This window comes from Bos javanicus, chromosome 21 (genome assembly GCF_032452875.1).
Source record: "Bos javanicus breed banteng chromosome 21, ARS-OSU_banteng_1.0, whole genome shotgun sequence".
NCBI classification, from domain to species: domain Eukaryota; kingdom Metazoa; phylum Chordata; class Mammalia; order Artiodactyla; family Bovidae; genus Bos; species Bos javanicus.
The window spans coordinates 40,995,978-41,018,106 of NC_083888.1; the positions used below are offsets into that span (position 1 = coordinate 40,995,978).

The following is a 22,129-nucleotide window of genomic DNA, read 5'->3' on the forward strand; positions in this document are numbered from 1 at the left end:
AAAGTTTAAAATACAGACAAAAACCTTAAAATCTTTGCTTCATCCTTATCCATATATTTAAAATAATATCCCACTTGATTTTCCCATAATACCTCCTAAATTATATTCAAATAAATTTCAAATATACAACAGACAAAGTTTAAAGTTAGTTGCCCCTTGTATGAAACATAAAGAAGACAAAAAATCAGAATTGAAAAATTTTTTTTTCTCAAAGGTTGGAACACAAAAATTATAATAGAATCTGCACTTACTCTTCACCCCTTTCTTCCCCTTTCGTTCCTTCTTGTACTGTTCCTTCAGTTTACTTATTAGTCCCTGGTCTACATCCCAAACCTCAGTAGTTGGGGAGAGGTCATCTTTATCTACATGCAGCATATTATTAAAAGAAAAAAAATCAGCAGTTGGCAATGCAAGCTGTTGGCAATAAACTGTTATAGCTTTATATAATCATAATAAAAATGTACTGACAGTATATACTCAAAATACTTTAAAGGTGCAGTCTCAGTTTTGGTATTCACAAGTCAAACTCTGAAAGCCCATCTCGTAAGTTTCTAAACATTAGTACTACAAACAATAGTTAAATGGTGCTTCACTTCTATGAATTACAAATTTGAAGGTTATGATTCTTGTGGTAACTGATATTTTTACAATGGACTGACATTAGAAATCTAATGTTACAAAAATTAGATCACTGCATCTTTATAAAAATGTTAATAAAAAATTATTCAGCCAGCATCATAAAAGCAAATGAATGAATTACATGCGAACTACTCAAAAAAGTGCAAGCTGGAAAGGTCAGTGCTGTTTTATTGATGAAAATATTCATGCACCTTCTGTCACATTGATTCTGCATGCACAAGATAACTGTACTAATGGAGAGGCATTCTAGTCCAATATAATACATACATGTAATTCGAAAATATGTCTCAAATAATCCATACAAAGCATTCAGAGAATCCCACCTCTGCCCCGACCCCATCCAAACAGTTCAACATCTCATTACCTTCTTCCATTGGTCTACAACTAAGATTAGCAAAAAAAAAAAAAAAAAAACAAACAAAAAAAACTCAAATTCCACTGAAGAACTTTTAAGAGTTGATATTTTTAGGGTAAGATAAAAGCAGTGACAAGCATGGAGAAGTGAAAACATACATCGCTGTACATCTGTTACAGATGGTACTTCAGCTATTTTAGCTGAATAAACAAATCCATATTTGTTTTAAGTAAATACCTGTACCTATAAAAAATTTACCCTATAGAATACTAGAGGAAAACAGCATTAAAAATAAAGCAAAACAAAAATATGTCTATTTGAATTATTTTAGATATTAAAGGCTTTTCCATCTTTTAAGTTTTAAACTGTTACTTCTTAAGTTTAAAGCTGTTACTTCTTAAGTTTAAAGCTGTTATTTGGAAGTTTAACATTCTGTTAAAGATCATCGAAGAGTCAGTTTACATAACCCTGTTACTAAATAAAAATTATACCAAAACACGTAAGCTAAGTCAATCAAGAAGACTGATATAAAAGGGAGATTTTAGAGAAAATACCCTTTCACAATTTTTGATAACTTATTATATTTCTGGCTTATAAGACTTATAAACTCCATAGGCCTCAATGTACGGTGGACACAAAAAACATCTTTTTTCCTTATAGACAGTTATTTGTAGCGAACATAAAAGATCCTCATATTTAAATGGTACACAGGGGAATTCCTTGGCCGTTCAGTGGTTAGGACTTGGCGCTTTCACTGCCTGTAAAGTTTGATTCCTGGTCAGAATTAAGATTCTGCAAGCCTCTTAGGTGGAAAAAGAAAAAGGGTACCCAGAAATTCAGTTTTCTGTACCCTGAGGTACAGTTTTCTGTACCTACTAAAACAGCCATCATTTTCTACCTTATGGTACTATGATCTTAGGTAGTCAGTGTGTAAAAAGTTAAACTCAAAACTTTAATATGCTAACTTGAATTAGTTGAAACTAGGTTATCAAAGCCTAAAATCTACACATATGATTTTCAAATCTGCAAACTGTAATACTGTCGTAACACTGATTTAAAGAGAAATTTCACTTTTCCTGTACTCTACTCATGAATTTCCTGAAAACTATTTATATCAAGAATAGTTCTGTCAATTTATCTAATATGCTAAGAAAAATGTGATCTAAAGAATTAATTGCTTTATGCTCATTTTAATAAAGCTAGTAACTCTTATTTTTAAAAGGGACAAACTGACACATTTGGAGCAAATTTTGCTAACCTCATAGAAACAACAACAAAGACCTTCAGTGGTATAAACTTTACACATGAAATCAAACAGGAGTTTTTTAAAAGACCTCTGTATAAAAAGTAAAGCTGTGAATGCTCTAACTGGAGTAGCAAAGGGTAGTGAAGTGAGAAAGCAAAGGGAGTAAAAAACGATAAGCTTATGAAAAACAGAAATATTACTTGCAAGATAAACTTGAATCTAGGAAACAAAGGTAAACTTAAGGCAGTGCAGAGAACAAGTTGGTGAATGCATATGTGCACAAACATCCTGAAACTTGCCTGGTAAGTAACAGCTGATTTGATATTGCTTATAAGAAATAGTTACGAGCAAAAAGGAAGAGGCAGCATAATCTTCTACATACTAATGCTGTTTTAAAAAAATCTAGGGGGAAAAAATACCAAGAAATGAGGTTGAATAAGTTAGGGGAACTTTTTTTTTTAATAAGAAAAACACAAATATACACAAAAAAATTGATCCTTGACAACTCAAAACCACAAAAGCCTAAAATTCTATTGTGGTGATTCTAACTACCAAAGCAAAGGAATTAAATCTACCATAAACTTGAAACTAATTTTATTCAAATATTTAGTACTTTATCCATTTAAATAGTCAGTATTTTGTAGCCCTATAAATTCTACAGACCACAGTTTCAAAGTGTAGCAGACAATAACTAAACATCTTTAAAATGTTTAGCAAAATTAGAAATGCTCACCAATATTTCTGATTATGCCAAGAATTAAGAACTATTAAAATTAAACCCAAACTACCCTGACAGACAAAAAAGATTTAAAAGCTTTCTAAAAAGGAGTGGTTTCATAGAACAAAAGAATTCAAAATCAGAGATTATGTGTGTACTATGCTAGTATACAAAATAAAAATAACACAGATTATCCCAAGTGGGTGAATACAGGGATGTTTTATTATGACACACTATTTAGAAAGAAAAAAAAAATCTGTCTTTACCCAGTAACTTAAATCTGAAAATCACTTTCCCATTTGTAAGTAAACTCAACTTTTAAGTAAATAAATATAAAGGGATATTTGAATATTCAGTCTCTTTGCTTTGGAAAAAAAACCCTGATACCTATTGAGTAAAAATGAAAAATTCAAAATCACTGCATAGATCCCTTATAAAAAACCCTGCATAGATTTTGTGATAGTTTTCATTTCTTAGGGAAGAAATTATTTGAACTATTTTGTTCTTAACAGAGTCCTTTCTGTCTTAAGAACTTAAAATGCTTTAAAGATACTTTAGACTTGTCTGGAAGGAAGAGACTTTGTTGGTTACTTCCATTACACAAAAAGATTCAGGTCATTCTCAAATACTAATAAGCAGAAGTAAATAAAAGTATCGACAGTCATCATTCACTAATTAGGTCCTCTCTTGAAACTGCTCTGCAGTCAAAAGTTTTTGGACAGAAGGACTAATCAACTGCACACTTTTTATGACAGAAGTAATGCCATTTTATACAAATTAAATTCCTGAAATTTTTATATATTCTTCTGATGGAGAGTTAAAACTTCCAGCAATTTTAGGTGAAGAGAATAAGAATGGAAATGTGCCAAGATTTAGCTACACAAATGTTTGAAAACTGCTTTCGATCTTTTTTTCTCCCTTTCATAATCTAAATGAGCATCAGTAGTGCCCAGATAAATAAATAATCGAACATAATGACAGAATATTATGCACTTATTAAAAATGATGTCATAGAAGAATAATAAGTGGAAGTGTGGGTTATAAACCAGCACACAGCAAAATCCTGCTAAATACACACAGATATAAATGTTAATCATGGTTCTCTCTACATAGCATTGTTACTGATGATTTTTAATTTTCTTTTATACATGTATCTGTGGGTTCTAAACCTCCAAAAAAACCAAATGAATTATAAGATAGTTAAATATTTATATAATTTAAATATATTTCTATAATTATTTTTAAATCTAGAAAAAAATAAATGGTACTTTAGAAACTATTGGGAAAAATAAGGTATTTCCAACATTGATAGGTTGCACAGTAAAGAAAGAAGAAAATTAGATATTTTTACTGTCCTCTTGAGCAAGACTAATTCTTAAGAAGGGTAAACTTCTGTAACTTAGAAATTTTCAAAGAGTAAGCACAAAAATGTATATTCAAAGTCTAGAAGACAATTGTAGCAATTATTTTTTTTTAATTTTCAATTAATAGGCCTCCTCTCCCTCCACTTAGGAGAAGTTAAGATCTGAAAAATCAGGCTTGACAATCATAAACAATGAGAATGCTGATAATAAAATCCAGACCTTTTAAGTACTCAATTTGTATCAGGACAGTCAATAAACGTTCTCTCTCAGGTTCTGTCTCTCCTGCTATTAGCAATATTCAGCTTAAATATATACATGAGGCATTTTTATAAACTGAAGTGTGTCTCCTTATCACCAAAGTAGTTTTTAAAAATCTAGTGATAATTCCTCGTGCTAGTAACTAAGCAATTTTGGTATTCATGTGAAATATGCATTAAAATACTTAGTACCCTTCTCCAATAAAGCTGAGTTCTCCCTACCAGGAATATGTTGGTATTAAATGTTGACTGAATGAACTTTTTTTGGTGTGTCTATTATTAACATGTTTTTAAAATTTATTTTTAACTGAGGATAATTGTTGAACCATGTTGTGATTTCTGCCATACAATGTGAAATCAGCCATAAGTACAGAATGAACATTTTTAATTGAAACATCACACTGGACCTCAGCTATTATCTTAAAATTCTTTGTACACTTTTTATTTTACTTTCTAATGGGCCTTTTAAACCCTGTATAAATAGAATTGTTTTAACCCTTTTAGTTATAGCTAGATTATTATTAGCAGTAGATCACTTCCAAAGGCTAGGCTCTTAACACGTTTGTACAGTGAATGTTATATGTAATAAAGTTTAATAGTGTCAATAAATCTTGTTCATTATAGAGCTATTATTCAGAATTAATAGCTTTACTGTGTGTATGCGAGCTCAGTCATGTCTGACTATTGGCAACCCAGTGGATGTGGGTTTCAAGAAGATGACTCTCTTCAGTATGCCTGTATGGTATTATCTGATCAGGTATACCATACAGGCAAACTGAAGAGAGTCACCTTCTTGAAACCCACATCTATTACCAAATTAAATCATGGGAATGTTTAAAACTGTGTACATGCTTAAAAAAAAAATCTGCTAAGAAGAAAGGAACTGAATTTCTAAATTAACTGAACGTTTCAATTTTAAATCAAGACAAATTTCAAAAATCAAAATTCAACAAAAGCCATATATTAAACAGTTTAGCCACCAAATCTAAATACACTGATGCAAAATACTCTGAAATTATTGAATACCACTTTTCTCCTTGCTCTCAGTTTAACTGCCGGCATACATTCAGATACACACATTCCACATACAATATTTAGTAAAATACATCTTTAAGGCCTAGATGTTTTCCCACCCCCGTATTTCTTTATCACCTTACCCCATTCTGTGCCATCCCCTGAACTTCGTGCTTCTCCAGCTCCTTCACCGTCTTCAGCAGTTACTAAAAAATCAAATTCTTTCAGTGCTTCCTCAGTATCAGGATCATCAGTTAGGTCAGCAGCTAAGCCTTCATTACCTATCTATAAAGGGAACACAAGCCAAGAATTACCTTTATGATAAACTGTAAAGGTATCCTTTATGTTTTCACACAATTATCTTTACTTTTGCACTCCCATTTTTAGGTTATTTAGAAACAAAAATCTTAAGATTTTCCAGAGAGTTCAACAATCTCAAAAAATGGTTTGTCAATAGTGGTCTGCAGTGTGATGCAAATAATGTGGCAGTAAGAATGGTTAAAATCTTGATCTTCAAATATGATTATCCTCACAAAGAACGTCTCTAATTACAAAAGATTTAGAGGTAACTCTATTAAAGACCTGTGCAGTCACTTACATTCCAGTATGTTGTATTGAATTGACCTCATTCACTGAGAACTGCACCTATCGTCCATAACTCATAAGGATACGGCAATAGTTAATAAGGACAGTAATGCAAGTCAATAGCTGTGGAATTTATAGTAATGCTTCTCAGAAAAACAACCACCAAAAAAAAAAAAAATCAGAACATCTGTTCACCCATGTTTCACATGAGTATGTGGCATACAGGCTGAAAACTGCTTTTACAGACTGGAAGCTTTTGAGGAAAACTGGAATTTTCCCCACATTACTGTAAAATCGCAAAGAACTACAATGGAATTCAAAACCACAGTTGAAATACTGTACACTACTATGATAATTCACACATGGATCATCTAATCTATTTTTGCTCTTATAAATACTCTGTATCAACACTAAAATACATCAATGTGTTTCCCAGGTTATACGCAAAAGAAAACTCATTAATCCTTAACAAAGAGTGAAGAGTGTTGACACAAACATTTACAATTCTTAGTTTATTCCCTCACCCAGGGTGGGAATATCAGCCCATATCAGTTACAACTTATCACGTGTTTACTGTACCTCAAGAGATACTCTACAGCAGTGATTCTTAACTGTGATAGGACAGTTTTTTTTTTTTCCCCAAAAAAGTTTCAAAACACTGGACTAGTCCCACAAAAACAGACCCTTTTTTTGCCAATTAGTTAATAATACAGTAGATAATAATTTCTACTATATGTAGGGTAATTTAGTAAGAACTATATAAAAAACTTTCAAATGACATAATAAAAAATCATCAATAACTTCCAATGTAACTTAAGACATCTTGAAATTTTCTATTCCAAACACACTGACTAAATACATTGTAGTTAATAAGAAAAAAGAATTTTTACTTTGTGTTTATTTATCCGATGTTTGTCTTTTCCTTCTGGGATGCCTTCAATCATATCATTTTCCTCTTCTTCGTCGCTGTCATCAGCATTTTCTAAGAAATTGAATGTCTCAAGAACATCACCAGAAGTCCTGTAAGAGAGGAAAAAGATGAATCAAAATATCCCAGTGATAAATATTTCTTTCTCTTATTTTTAAACAGTACTTGAAGGCAGTAGACAAATTCAAATTAAAACTTACTTATAATGTATTATCTAAATATTCTACCCCAAAATGAAAGATCATTTATGTTCTACAGTTAAAGATGTTAAGTCTCTGTAACAGTAATACTTTAAGTAATTACAGCATCAAAGTAAAAACCCTATAGTTACTAGGCAAATGTAGTATTATTTCTCAAAATAAAAGTTATTGTAATTAAGCAACTTGAACTCAGCATTTCTTTTAGCTCTACATTTGTTTAAGGACTAAAACTGAAGTTTAATTTATGAGGCTACTAAGATTTAAAGTAATGGCAAATCAGACATAGAACATTCCAAACCTTTTCACAGATTTTTCTTACCTACAAAACAGGATTATTAATATACTAAAGAAACACATTCAAGTGTTTCAAAACCACTCTTACAACTGATTAACAGTCATAATGTATTTTAATCTTTTCAGTTCAGTTCAGTAGCCTCAGTCATGTCCGACTCTTTGCGACCCCATGAATCGCAGTACGCCAGGCCTCCCTGTCCATCATCAATTCCTAGAGTGCACTCAGATTCAAGTCCATCGAGTTGATGATGCCATTCAGCCATCTCATCCTCTGGCGTCCCCTTCTCCTCCTGCCCCCAATCCCTCCCAGCATCAGACTCTTTTCCAATGAGTCAACTCTTCGCATGAGGTGGCCAAAGTACTGGAGTTTCAGCTTCAGCATCATTCCCTCCAAAGAAATCCCAGGGCTGATCTCCTTCAGAATGGACTGGTTGGATCTCCCTGCAGTCCAAGGGTCTCTCAAGAATCTTCTCCAACACCACAATTCAAAAGCATCAATTCTTCAGCACTCAGCTTTCTTCACAGTCCAACTCCCACATCCATACTATTAAGTCATTTTAAAACTATACTCTGAATTCCTCATCTATGTACAAAAAACAGTTTTCAAATAGTTATTTAAATGTCTAAAAACAGAGGCTGCAACAGAACAGTGAAAGCTTCTGCTGAACATAGTCTCCTCTCACAATGAAAGTCTCACTTCTTCTACTGACTAGCTCCCTGAATTTGGCCATGTCATTTAAACACTGTGGCTTCAATTTCTTTACCAGTGGGAATTAAACTCAATTCAGTTCAGTCACTCAGTCGTGTCCGACTCTTTGGGACCCCATGAATTGCAACACACCAGGACTCCCTGTCCATCACCAACTCCCGGAGTTTACTCAAACTCATGTCCATCGAGTCAGTGATGGCATCCAGCCATCTCATCCTCTGTCATCCCCTTCTCCTCCTGACCCCAATCCCTCCCAGCATCAGAGTCTTTTCCAATCAGTCAACTCTTTGCATGAGGTGGCCAAAGCATTGGAGCTTCAGCATCAGTCCCTCCGAATGAACACCCAGGACTGATCTTTAGAATGAACTGCTTGGATCTCCTTGGGACTCTCAAGAGTCTTCTCCTACACCACAGTTCAAAAGCATCAATTCTTCGGCGCTCAGCTTTCTTCACAGTCCAACTCTCACATCCATACATGACCACTGGAAAAACCATAGCCTCGACTAGATGGACCTTTCTTGGCAGTAATGTCTCTGCTTCTGAATATGCTATCTAGGTTGGTCATAACTTTCCTTCTAAGGAGTAAGCGTCTTTTAATTTCATGGCTGCAATCACCATCTGCAGTGATTTTGGAGCCCCCCAAAATAAAGTCTGACACCGTTTCCATTGTTTCCCCATCTATTTCCCATGAAGTGATGAGACCAGATGCCATGATCTTCGTTTTCTGAATGTTGAGCTTTAAGCCCCCTTTTTCACTCTCCTCTTTCATTTTCATCAAGAGGCTTTTTAGTTCCTCTTCACTTTCTGCCTTAAGGGTGGTGTCATCTGCATATCTGAGGTTATTGATATTTCTCCTGGCAATCTTGATTCCAGCTTGTGCTTCTTCCAGCCCAGCGTTTCTCATGACGTATTCTGCACAGAAGTTAAATAAGCAGGGTGACAATATGCTGCCTTGATGTACTCCTTTTCCTATTTGGAACCAGTCTGTGGTTCCATGTCCAGTTCTAACTGTTGCTTCCTGACCTGCATATAGGTTTCTCAAGAGGCAGATGAGGTGGTCTGGTATTCCCATCTCTTTCAGAATTTTCCACAATTTATAGTGATCCACACAGTCAAAGGCTTTGGCATAGTCAATAAAGCAGAAATTGATGTTTTTCTGGAACTTTCTTGCTTTTTCCATGATCCAGCAGATGTTGGCAATTTGATCTCTGGTTCCTCTGCCTTTTCTAAAACCAGCTTGAACATCAGGAAGTTCACGGTTCACATATTGCTGAAGCCTGGCTTGGAAAATTTTGAGCATTACTTTACTAGCATGTGAGATAAGTGCAATTGTGTGGTAGTTTGAGCATTCTTTGGCATTGCCTTTCTTTGGGATTGGAAGAAAAACTGCCAAAATGCCAGCAAATTTGGAAAACTCAGCAGTGGCTACAGGACTGGAAAAGGTCAGTTTTCATTCCAATCCCAAAGAAAGGGAATTAAACTAGATGATCTCAAATATTCTGACCAATACGATCAGTACATGGTCACGAAAGAATAACAGTCTAAAAGTTAGGTTTCTCCCCCTCTCCCTGACTGGTTCTATTAGTCTAAATTAAGGCTATCATACAATTCAGACTAGTTTTTAATAGCACTTTGATATAGGGTCTTAATAGGTCTACTATACTGTGCCTAATGCAGTACATGGTTCAAGGACCTGTATAAAAACTGAATGTAGAAAGATACTTTTTTTTCCAAGTGCCAATCAGTAAGAACAAACAAAAAACTACCATAATAACAAAACACATAATTTTCAGCTCAACATCAATAATATGTCTCAATATTGGGGGATTAAATAAAAGGCAAAGAAAATATTTGACAAAATCAGCACATTATTGACAGAAAAATTTAAGAATCATAAATTTAAGACATGACAGTTTTGTTCTGAACCTTAATAAACTAAGTACTGTCATTTCTTGGATATGAATTCCTGTCTCGAAAATGAGAACTCATGTTTTAGGTTTTTAAAATTGTGTTTGATCACAGCAATACATGCACAAGATTTTAAAAAGTCAAAGAGAGCACAATCAATAAAAGAAATAACTGATGAATCGTTCCAAAATTAAAAACCCTTGCTCTTTGAAAGACACTGCTAAGATAATTTAAAGAAAAGTCTACAGATTGGGAAAATGTATTTGCAAATCACACATTTAATGAAGGACTATATACAGAACACTTAAATCTTAGTATCAAAAAAACAATGAGCATGGAGAGATTATTCAAAAAATTTCGGTAAAAAAAAGACACATGTATGGTATACACAGATGCTTATCATCATTAGTCTTTAGGAAAATGGAAATTAAAGCAACCAGGGATTGTGAAGGGTCTGAAACTTTGCCCCACTTGCAAGTTAATATGCTGTTACTCTTGAGATGTTTCTTTTTAGCATTCATGATGATGACCTTGTATGAATTTTTTTAAATTAATTTTATAGTGTAACCAGGGAAAAACCCTTTCAATGTGGAAACAAAAATGCTTGGAAATACATTCTGTAAATATATTACATAATTTTTTTTAATTACTACTTTAATAATCCTTTCATCACCATTTTACCTGTTCTCTCTGACACTCCTATTCAGATGTTAGCCCTCTGGGACCCATCTTTATATTTTCCTATCTTTTCACTCCTATTTTCTTTTTTTCCCCTTTGCTCTTTTCTGGGAAAGTCTTTTACCCTTATCATCCAAGGTCTACATAAAAATTATTTAAACCACACTTTAAAATTTCTATTAGCTCTTTTTTGACTTCTCATCAAACCTTACAAAATAACATCTTACTGTTTTATGGATGTATTATTTTTCTCAGTGCTTACAGAAGAGTAAACTTTTCAAAGTCTTCTCTGAGCTCCTTTTTTTGATTTGGTTCCTTCGGTCTCCAATTTTCACATCAAAGTCTTTCCTTAACCATTAGCATTTAACAGTGAAGCATAGAAAAGCTAACTGGATATACTGTGTACATGGGTGAGGCTTGTCAAGTAGCTAGCTTCACGTCTGTGTAAAAGGGCAGAAACCCAAACATTTCATTGGCGGATCCCAACTGTCAGTATCAGAAAGTCTTCTCTACCATTAATAGATCACATTTCTGCTTGGAAAGGATTTAAGATCAGCTGCCAACATACCAGAAGCCAAGGAGAAGAAAATAAGAGATCTCACTGCTCAGCTAGGTATTTTCAGATCATCCTCCTGTTCTCAACATAGTGGCTCACCCTACAGGTGCCTGACTTCTTAAGAAATCAGAAATCACTGGAATTTGTCAGAAATCAGAATTCACCAGAAAACATATCACCATTCTTTGGGATAGGGGAGGGGTTTTCAAATGGCTACACAGGACAAAAGAGGGAGTTTGATGGGAATTTGCTGTATGTCTCAGGAAACTCAAACTCTGTGTCAACCTAGAGGGGTGGGATGGAGTGGGAGATGGGAGGCAGGTGCAGGAGGGAAGGAGTATATGTATACCTATGGCTGATTCATGTTGAGGTGTGACAGAAAACAACAAAATTCTGGAACACAATTATCCTTCAATTAAAATACAAATTAAAAAGAGGGAGTTTGAAATTCTTTCATAAATTTGAAACTTGACTCTTACCTAAACTTGAAACTAATTATTAATAACTCCCTCTACATCTGACTCCAGACGTACCTGATACTGCTAATTCCTTAGCTTTTGTAACTTTACTGGCATTTTGCGACGTGAATTGGCTTTTTTCTTTTCTTTCCAGATTCCAAAATTATTAAGTTCTCCCTATCTGATGGACAGTATATCCTTCTCATTCTTCCTATGTACTCAATTTACTGCTCTTATATGTTAATGTATCTTTAAAAAGTCTTTAACAAACATCTTAGAGGATTGATAAGGCACGAAAGTAAAATGTCTCTTTAATTCAACATGCTTAAGTGGACATCTACATCTGGAATTTTATAGTTTTTTCTTTGCCAACTATCTGCCTACTATCCTTTTTCATTCTAAAAAGATCATCAACAGAATTTTTAAAATTATATATCCAGATGAAGGGAAAATAGAGTGAAGTCAAGAGTAAGGCTGGTAACTAAAAGGGTAAAAAGGAGTCAGTGCATTTTCTAGAAATGAAGGAACCCCACAAGTATGGCAAGATGCAGTCAGAATAAAAAGAGAGCAACTACTAGAGGTTGAAAGGTAAATCAGAGCATACTATTTCTAACAATATGCCCTACAATTTATCATTTTTCTACTGTTGAACATGAAGACTGGTTCAAATTTTTACTGTTATAAGTAAGAATATGATAGATATGTTTTTGTTGGTATCTCTATCAATATATTAGATCATGTTTCTTAGAATTTTCAAAGGCCCTGATGCTAGCTGAACCATACACACCTACATTAATACAGACTTGCAATATATTAGGCTGGTACAAACATAACTGCAGTTTTTGCACTATTGAAATTTGCCATCTGATACTGGAATACATCCTTAAATGAATGAGGTTACGTTTTATGTCATTTTAATGTGCATTTTTGCTAATGACATAAAATGCTGTTTTTTATTTATTTTAGACTATGGGAATAATGTTAAGACAAAAAAGCAAATTTAAGCAATTTTCTTATTCAAATAGGCCATAAAACAGTGGAGACAACTCACAACAACAATGCATTTGGCCCAGGAACTGATAACATGTCCAGTGCAGCAGTGGTTCAAGAAGTTTTGCAGGGAGATGACAGCCTTGAAGATGAGAGGAGTAGTGGCCAGCCATCAGAAGTTGACAGTGACCAACTGAGAGCATCAGAGCTGACCCTCTTAAACTACACAAGAACCTGCTAAAGAAAGCAACATCAACCATTCTATGGTCGTTCGGCACTTGAAGCAAATTGGAAAGGTAAAAGAACTCGATTAAATGGGTGCCTCATGAGCTGACTAGAAATTTTTAAAAATCGTCCTTTTAAAAGTGTTGTCTTCTCTTATGCTACTCAACAACGAACCATTTCCTGATCAGACTGTGACGTGACAAAAGCGGATTTTATACGACAACAGGCAACAACCAGCTAAAGTAGGTGGACTGAGAAGAAGCTCTTAACCGCTTACCAAAGCCAAACTTGTACCAAAAAAGGGTCATGGTCACTCTCTGGTGGTCTGCTACAGGTCTGATCCACTACAGCTTTCTGAATCCTGGCGAAATCATTACATCTGAGAAGTCTGCTCAGCAAATTGATGCAATACACAGTAAACTTCAATGTCTGCAGCTGACACTGGTCAACAGAAAGGGCCCAATTCTTCTCCACAACACCTTACTGCACACTGCACAACCAACGTCTCAAAAGTGGAACAAACTGGGCTACGAAGTTTTGCCTCATTTGCCACATTCACTTGACCTCTTGACTACCACTACCGACTACCACGTACCACTACTACTTCAAGCATCTTGACAACTTTTTGAGGGAAAACACTTCCACAACCAGCAGGATGTAGAAAATTGCTTTCCAATAGTTTGTTGAATCCCCATACACAGATGTTTAAGCTTTAGGAGTAAACAACCTTATTTCTCGTTGACAAAAATGTGTTTAGTGTAATGGTTCCTTTTTGATTAATAAAGATGTGTTTGAGCCTAGTTATAGTAATTTAAAATTCACGGTCCAAAATTACAATTATTTTTGCACCAAAAAGACTCTTGAGAGTCCCTTGGACTGCAAGGAGATTCAACCAGTCCATCCTAAAGGAGATCAGTCCTGGGTGTTCGCTGGAAAGGACTGATGTTGAAGCTGAAACTCCAATACTTTGGCCACCTCATGTGAAGAGCTGACTCATTGGAAAAGATCCTGATGCTGGGAAAGATTGAGGGCAGGAGGAGGAGGGGACGACAAGAGGATGAGATGGTTGGATGGCATCACTGACTCGATGGACATGGGTTTGGGTGGACTCCGAGATTTGGTGATGGACAGGGAGGCCTGGCGTGCTGCAGTTCATGGGGTCGCAGAGAGTCGGACACGGCTAAGCAACTGAACTGAACTGAGCTGAATACAAGTATACTCATTAAGAAGGAAACTGGCCTTGATTAACAACAATTATTACCTAAAAGTCTGTGGACAGATAAAACGATAAGAAAAATGTGGTAAAATCAGTTAACAAATTATTATTTAGACATATAAAAGAAAATCCTTGGCAGAAATGAAACCAACATTGTAAAACAATTATCCATCAATTAAAGAAAATTTTGCAAATAAATAAATGATTTTTAAAAATAAATAAATAAAATCCTGACAGCAGAACAATTTAAAAAAAGAAGAAAATCTTGTCATATGCTACATGAATGAACCTTTAGGACATCATGCTAAGTGAAATAAGCCAGACACAGCAAGATAAATACTGTGTGTTTCCACTTACATACAGAAAAAGTCAAATGGTGGTTCCCAGGTACTAGGGGGAGGAGGAAATAGGGAGTCACTATTTAATGAGTATGGAGTTTTAGTCACGCAAGATGAAAAGCTTCTAGAGAAGTGCTCTACAATACTGTGCTTACATAGTTAACAACACTGCACTGTGCACTTAAAAATTTTTAAGGTAGCTCCCATGTTATGTGCTTTTTTCCACAACAGAAAACAAAAAACTATTAATCTTGTAAAGGTAAGAAGCTTTACAAGGAGAAGATATAGTCTGCTATGGATCTTTAACTCAGATTCAGGTGTGATAAACTAAACAGCACTCCCAAGTATTTATAAATCCTATTAACTACTTAGTTTTTAAAACGCATAGTAATATCCTTGCTTTTTCTCATATGCTATGAAAACTCTTGATTCCTGAAATCCAGAGTAAAGAAAATAAGGACTCTATTAGATGTCAAATTGTTTTTATTACAGACCTTACTTCTCAGAAATAAAATCCCAAAACTAAAGGCTTATGTTAACCTAAAAGTTATCAACATAATACCACGTATATATCTAAGGTATGAAGTAATGCTAGTTTATAAACTGTACATACTGTTTTCTTAAGCTCTACATGAACTAGTTTTTATTTTTTCCATTCTCCTTTTCTTTGTCCTTCTGACCTATTAAATTCAAGGTAATATCTAATGGTAGAAAATGAAAAAAGTTCCACTTGCTTGACTACTTGCATTTATTATATCTGTACTATAATCAAAAGTATATCTGGTAGACGTGTTGATGAGAATGTAGAGAAACCGGAATTCTTATACATTTCTGGTGGTAATGTAGTCCAGCCACTTTGGAAAAGAATTTGGAAATTCACCAAAAAGGTAAACAGAGTTATTGTATGACTTAGCAATTCAACTCCTAGGTATAAACCCAAGAGACCTGAAAACATATGTCCACATTTCCAGACTGATGTTCAAAGCAGCATTATTCATTATTCCAAAATGTGGAATCAACAGGCAAGTCTATCAGTTGGACAAAGAATAGATAAACAAAATGTGATATATCCACAGAAGAGTATTGGCAATGAAAGAAATGAATTACTGACACACGCTGTAGCATGGATTTTAAAAACACTATGCTAACGGAAAGTAGCTACTCACAAAATAACTATTTACATAAAATATCTAGAATAGGCAAATCTACAGAGACAAGGTAGATTAATGGTAGCCTAGGACTGGTGAGTGAGAGGTATACAGGAAAGATGGGGAGCTAATGAGTACAAGGTTTCTTTATGGAGCAATGAAAATTTTCAAAACTTAGATTATGGTGATGGCTGAATAACTCTGTGAATACTCTAAGAACTATATCCTTTAATGGGTGAAATTTATAGCAGGTGAATTCTATCTTAATAATTAAAAATTTAAACTAGATCTGGTAGCTTTCTGAGCCCAAACACAATGCAAAGCCTTGTTTCTTTCAAAACAGTGACTGAACAATCATTACTATTCTAATCACAGAGTAGTATTAAAATTTATTGAAAACACTCCAACAAAAATCTAAAAATCAAGATGTTCAAAATAACTCCAAACTATATGAAATCACTCTCAAGTTTTAATTTCTCACCTATTTCAGAGATATTTCAGTCATTCTCTTGGCATCAAAACTTCAAGATACATAAATTTTAAAAGTGCCTAAATAAAAAGTTTATTTGTCCATGATGTCATTTAGGAAAAAACATTTTAAATCTGAACTTTTTTACAGAACTTTTTTTAATTTTTACACATTTCTTTTAAAAACATCTATTTATTTATTTGGCTGTGCCAGGTCTTAGTTGCAGCATGCAAACTTTTTGTTGTGGCATGTGGGATCTAGTTCCCTGACTAGGGATCAATCCCAAGGCTTCCTGCATTGGGATCATGGAGATTTAGCTACTGGATCACCAAGGATGAGCCTCTGCGTGCTTTAAAAATTGTTAACAGTAGTAACAACAAGCTAAAGAGATTCATAATACCTGTTATACATATAACGTTAACCTATGCACTGAAGAATTGATGCTTTCGAATTACGGTGCTGGAGAAGACTCTTGAGAGTCCCTTGGATAGCAAGGAGATCAAAACAGTCTTTCCTAAAGGAAACCAACCCTGCATATTCAATGGAAGAACTGATGCTGAAGCTCCAATACTTTGGCCACCTGATGCCAAGAGTCGACTCAGTGGAAAACATTCTGATGCTGGGAAAGATTGAGGGCAGGAGGAGAAGGGGGCAACAGAGGATGAGAATGCAGATGGCATCAATGACACAAAGAACATGAGTTTGAGCAAGCTCCAGGAGACAGTGAAGGACAGGGAAGCCTGGCATAGCGCAATCCATGGAGTTGCAAAAAGTTGGACACAACTCAGCGACTGAGCAACAACAAATAAGTATAGTTCATACCTTTTGATTTCTTGTCCTTTTTGCTTAGGAGATTCACCTCCATTCAGGATCTGTTCTAAATTCTTTGTCTCTACTGATCCATTTGGTTCTGAATTGGACAGTCCAAGTAATGATCTTACCCGCTGAGATCGTACATCTAATATTGTATCTGTATAACCTACTTCCTGAAGATATCTGTAAGAGAAAATTAAAAATATTAAATCCCATAATTTGTTAATACCTGCAAACTTGTTAAATGAAAATTACATCAAAGGGTTTTAGAAAAATCCATAATACTCTAAAATATACTTTTCCTTTCTTCTCTATAGACTAGTTTCATTTTTTTTTTTTTCCTAAAAGGGCTGATTACAAACCAGAATTTAATTGAGAAAGCATATAGATGGCTAATACTAATTAAGAGCCAATCATCCTGAGGCCTAAAAAGCTCTAAACCTTTTAGAAGCCGATTATATATATTACTCAAAAAAGAAAAAAAAAAAATCCAGAAAGTTGTAAAAGATGAATAGAACTAAACCTCTGAACAATGATAGGCCACCTTGAAAGCTCAGCTCTTAGTGAGAGGTTAATGGATGGTTCAGTTCTCCTTCTAAGATCTAAGATCTCATTGCAGTCCTATAGACCTGTGGTTTTCAAACTTTCCTTCTTAGCTAAACCAGGTTACCTAACAAGGACCTACTATGAGACCTAAAATATAGATAATGGGTAATGAATGAGCTTGTGTGACAAATTTTAAAATTTCTTACCAAAGTACTGATATTTGACAGGCTAAAGGAAGATGTTAAAAAGAAGCCTTATGTATTACTGACAAAATAACAAAACATTTTTAAGTGAAAGCTAAAGACAGGGAGACTGGTTAGGACACTACCAGAGCAAGAACTAAAACTGGAGAGAGAAAAAAATGTGAGAAAAATAAGATAAAATCCAAGTAACCTGCTACAAAAGTAAATATAGCAGTAAATTAAGATGAGAATTTTGGAAATTTTTCAGGTTTCTAGCTAAGATGACTGAATGGTGATTCTATTCAATAAAATGAATAATAAAGGGCCAGAATCTGGTTTTACAGGGTACCCATCAAATAATCATGTAGTATCTATCAAAGTGATAACATTTATTAGGTACCGTGATAAGGTCAAAAGCTCAGAAAGAATGGACTGGGTGTACAGATTTGGGAGTCATTAGTGTTTGGTGATATTTGAAGCCATGAATTTAAATGAAGTTACCCAGAGAAAAAGCACAAATAAAAACAGAAAGCTTGGGGACAAAAACAGCTAAAGTACTGGAAAAGTAAGAAAACCACAAAGAAAAATTAAAGCAAAGAATATGAGAAATTAGGGTTAAAAAAAAAACAGCAAAGAGTAATTTCATGAAAGTAAGAAAAACCAAGTTTCAAAAAGAAATGAGTTTATGTCAAGTATTTCGAAAGGATCAAATGAACAAAAGGGTCTCATAAATATGTTTGTGATAGAAGCTTCAGGGAAATTCGAAAATGGTAAACTAGCTGAGAAATGAACAAGGCAGACTATTCACATAAACTATTTTTAGAGAAAGGTAAGAAGAGATAAGACTATAAAGCCAGACAATGGGATTAGGCATTTATGAGAGAAATTCTGTGTACCTGTTTTCCCTAGAGCCGTCAAACTCTTCTAAAAAATGTGATCATCTTTTGGGGGAAAAAAACCCTCCACATGCTAACCATGTGGTCTTAAGAGGCCATCAAAATCCTAAACAAACCAGGTAAAAACAACTGACTTGGTAGTTATTCAATCAAGTGAAGACAAATTTAATCCTCAGAAAGTATTCTGAATAAAACAAGGGATCCTCTGTCATCTGGAGAGAAGTGGTTTTCAGGAGAAAAGAATAAAACTAATACACAGAGGAGAAGAACACCAAAGAATTTAAGATATATTATCCTGGGTGCTCCAAAGAATTTAAGATATCAAATTCTTTAGAACACCAAAGAATTTAAGATAAATATCCTGGGTGCCCTACTCCCTGAGAAATCCTCAAGTGATGCTCCAGCTCTTGTGTTCCTGACTCTTAGTTAGTTAATCAGCACTTCCCTTAACTCAGCTAGCTTATCCTAGCATCCTTCCAAGCAATAATCTGTTTTTATTAAAACTTGAATTTTAGTCACCAAGAGTTCAGATTGATAAAAATTTCTTTGAATAGAACATTAGAAACTGAGATTATAAATATGAGATTTAAATACATTTACAGAAAGAGAAGCAAGAAGTGAAGAGTTCTCACCTGATAGCCTTCATACTTTCAATGAAGTAGAACCTAAGGTGCTCTAATGAGAGTAAGGAACAATGGGTTGAGATGCAGTGCAAGTTTAGGAGGGCAAACTGAGGGCAACAGGAGCAAGAGACGACAAAGGATATGGAAAAAGGCTCTATGAAATGTGTGGACAGAAAACCATGCATGTGTAATGGCATTCACACAATTCTATGACTTTTCTCCAAGAATTAATTAGAAACAGATCCAACAGATAGTATGACTGAATTAGGGCTGAAATCCTGCAGGTAGGTATAGTAAAATGACTGGTGGGATGAAGAGGGGTAATGAGTGGACAGCAAGAAAGCTAAGGGTACTGGCAAAAGGGTAAAGGATCATGGGGTCAAAGTAGGAGCTAACGAAGTAACAAAAAGAAACAAAAAACCCTACCACAAGAAAAAAACAAAATCAAACCAAGGACTGGTAGAGGAGATATGGAAAATGAAACAGTCAAGATCAGATCAGAGAGCAAATAACAGGGGAACCAGATTAAGAGAAGTGGAATATGAACTGTCAGATCATTCCAGAGGTAAAACAGTTATAGGTTATAATAAGACCAAGGGTCTGACCACACTTTACTGGGTTACTGAAGCAAAGGTAAAGATATCTAGGGTTGAGAAGGGTGAATAATTACAAATTACCTAAGATTTCAGTTGCATTCAAGTACCAAAGTTTTCAAAACACAAGGGAAAAGATCAAATAAATCTTTGTTTTATTTATTCTAATTAATAAATAGTAAAAAGATTTGCCACAGAAGTACTTCTAATAGAGCAAAGAATTAAAACATCAATAATGTTCCTCAAAAATTCAAGTAAATTTAGTAAGCAAGCCAGTGCTGAAAAGTTTCTGACAACAAGTTAAATTCCTTCTCTAAACCAGTCACAATCTCACTTAAAACCAAATATGTGAATTTTGCAGTGACAGGAATGAGTTGTGTAAGTATGAATCCCCTATTGTTTCTGACATTCTATTCCACAAATAAGAAAATAAGATCATTCTAAGAATTGTTTAAAGAAACATTCAAAGGATGCAAACTTTAAAAAGATTCAAAATCTAACAAAACAAAAAAGAAAAAATATGAGAGCTATACACATTGTCTCACTATCATTAAATAATTTTCACTTGCCAAGTGACTAAGTAAACACTTTCATACCTAAATCCTTAAAGCTAAAAATGAACCATTACTCACTGTCTTAACAGTTGTCTGCCTTGCTTCCACGTTAACTGGCTATTTTGAGGTGCTGTGGGAGCCTCTGTGTCTTTGGTTTCTTCTAAAAATTAATAACAACAACAAAACAAGACAAGTTTCATACATGTTACTTCAACTCCTGATAATGCTGCCGAAGTTATCATAAAGTCCCACAAAAATATAGCAAAATATTTTACAAAGGATATAAGAAAATTACTTTTCTTGAGGGTCTACTGTGGGTTATTCGTTTTAAGTGTTTATCCTGACAGCCCAAACACTTAAGCACCATTCTCGTTGTTTTAAAATTGGGAAAAGCCAAGTGTATATTAACTATTACTATAAGAAATTAAAAAAACAAAAGCCCAGGATTTGAAATATTATTAAAATCAATTTTTTAACTACCAGAATTCTGCTGATTTGAATGCTTCTGAAATTAAAAATATTTACTATTTACATAAATCAACACTGTTAAGAAATTAGGGGCGTGTGTGTGTGTGTGTGTGTGTGTGTATATGTGTATGTATGTGTGTGTGTGTGTGTGTGTGTGTGTGTGTGTGTGTATATATATATAAAATGAATAACTTAGAATTTGTATCAGTAGATGCTAAGTCTATATACAAGACTCAATACAGTCAATTTCATTTTTAGAACTAAAAGTTAAACCAGAAAACATTTTTACTGTATGTAAAAAGTCATATTTTATTCTCAGGTAACCAAGTGTATACATTAAAAAAGAGTTTAATGAACAGTTTAACTTCAGATGAGTTAACTTCTCAACAAGTATCTCCAGAGTGGTTCTTAAAACTTCATTGGCACTAATGATATAGAAATATTTTCCTGTAATTTCCCATTATAAAAATGAAGATAAAGCAAGAAAATAGGGCCATACACGACAAGCACTCACAGTGAATGTTAAAAAATCTTACCATGGCTTACTGTCATTAGTCTCCTAGACTCCTCAGAGTCATGTGAACAAATAGCTATTGGCAGGAATTCAAATATTCTTTGAAGGCATAACTTCTCTAGCCCTAACAATTCATTATTAGTATCTTCTCATTCTTCCCCTATATGCAGAAATATCTATAATTTCTAGAATTATCTCCTTAGTACAGCCCCCATTTTTTATGACTTTTTCCTACTTATACCATTTTATTTTTAAATCACGTATAACATAAAATAATTGGCCAAAAGAATACATTTTAAAAAAGAATGTAATTGACCCAAATCCCAGCACTGAGAGTGTTAATATTTGAGATTTTCTTATTCCATATTTTCCATCTGAAGATAACATAGGTGAGCTTCTCCTCTCCTTAAATTAAAAAAAAAAGCGTGACCTGAACTGCACTACAAGCTGCTTTTAACACTTAATAGACTTAAACACTGTATCCCAATAAATATAGATTAACACCACATAATTATATAATATTCTATAGAAAGTATATACCTATTTAACCAGTCCCTTGATGTTGAAATTTGGCTCCAGTTTTCACTGTTGCTAAAGGATATTCTTGAAGTACACTTAAGCATATACAGTTCAATGAATTTTGAA

The 22,129-nt window shown here is 34.2% G+C and overlaps 1 protein-coding gene across 4 annotated transcripts in view; it reads right to left on the bottom strand.

Moving 5' to 3' along the window:
• STRN3 (striatin 3) overlaps positions 1-22,129 on the bottom strand; it is a 107,930-nt gene that overhangs the window by 32,373 nt on the left and 53,428 nt on the right. For 2 of the 4 annotated variants that reach the window (XM_061394095.1, XM_061394097.1), the window contains exons 4-8: positions 20,581-20,662; positions 17,118-17,291; positions 7,069-7,198; positions 5,737-5,878; positions 252-362 (exon numbers count right to left, since the gene is read on the bottom strand). In XM_061394095.1, coding sequence (XP_061250079.1) covers positions 252-362; positions 5,737-5,878; positions 7,069-7,198; positions 17,118-17,291; positions 20,581-20,662 — 639 coding nt within the window. The remainder of the gene's footprint in view (positions 1-251; positions 363-5,736; positions 5,879-7,068; positions 7,199-17,117; positions 17,292-20,580; positions 20,663-22,129) is intronic. The other 2 variants (XM_061394098.1, XM_061394096.1) reach the window with 1 other exon arrangement.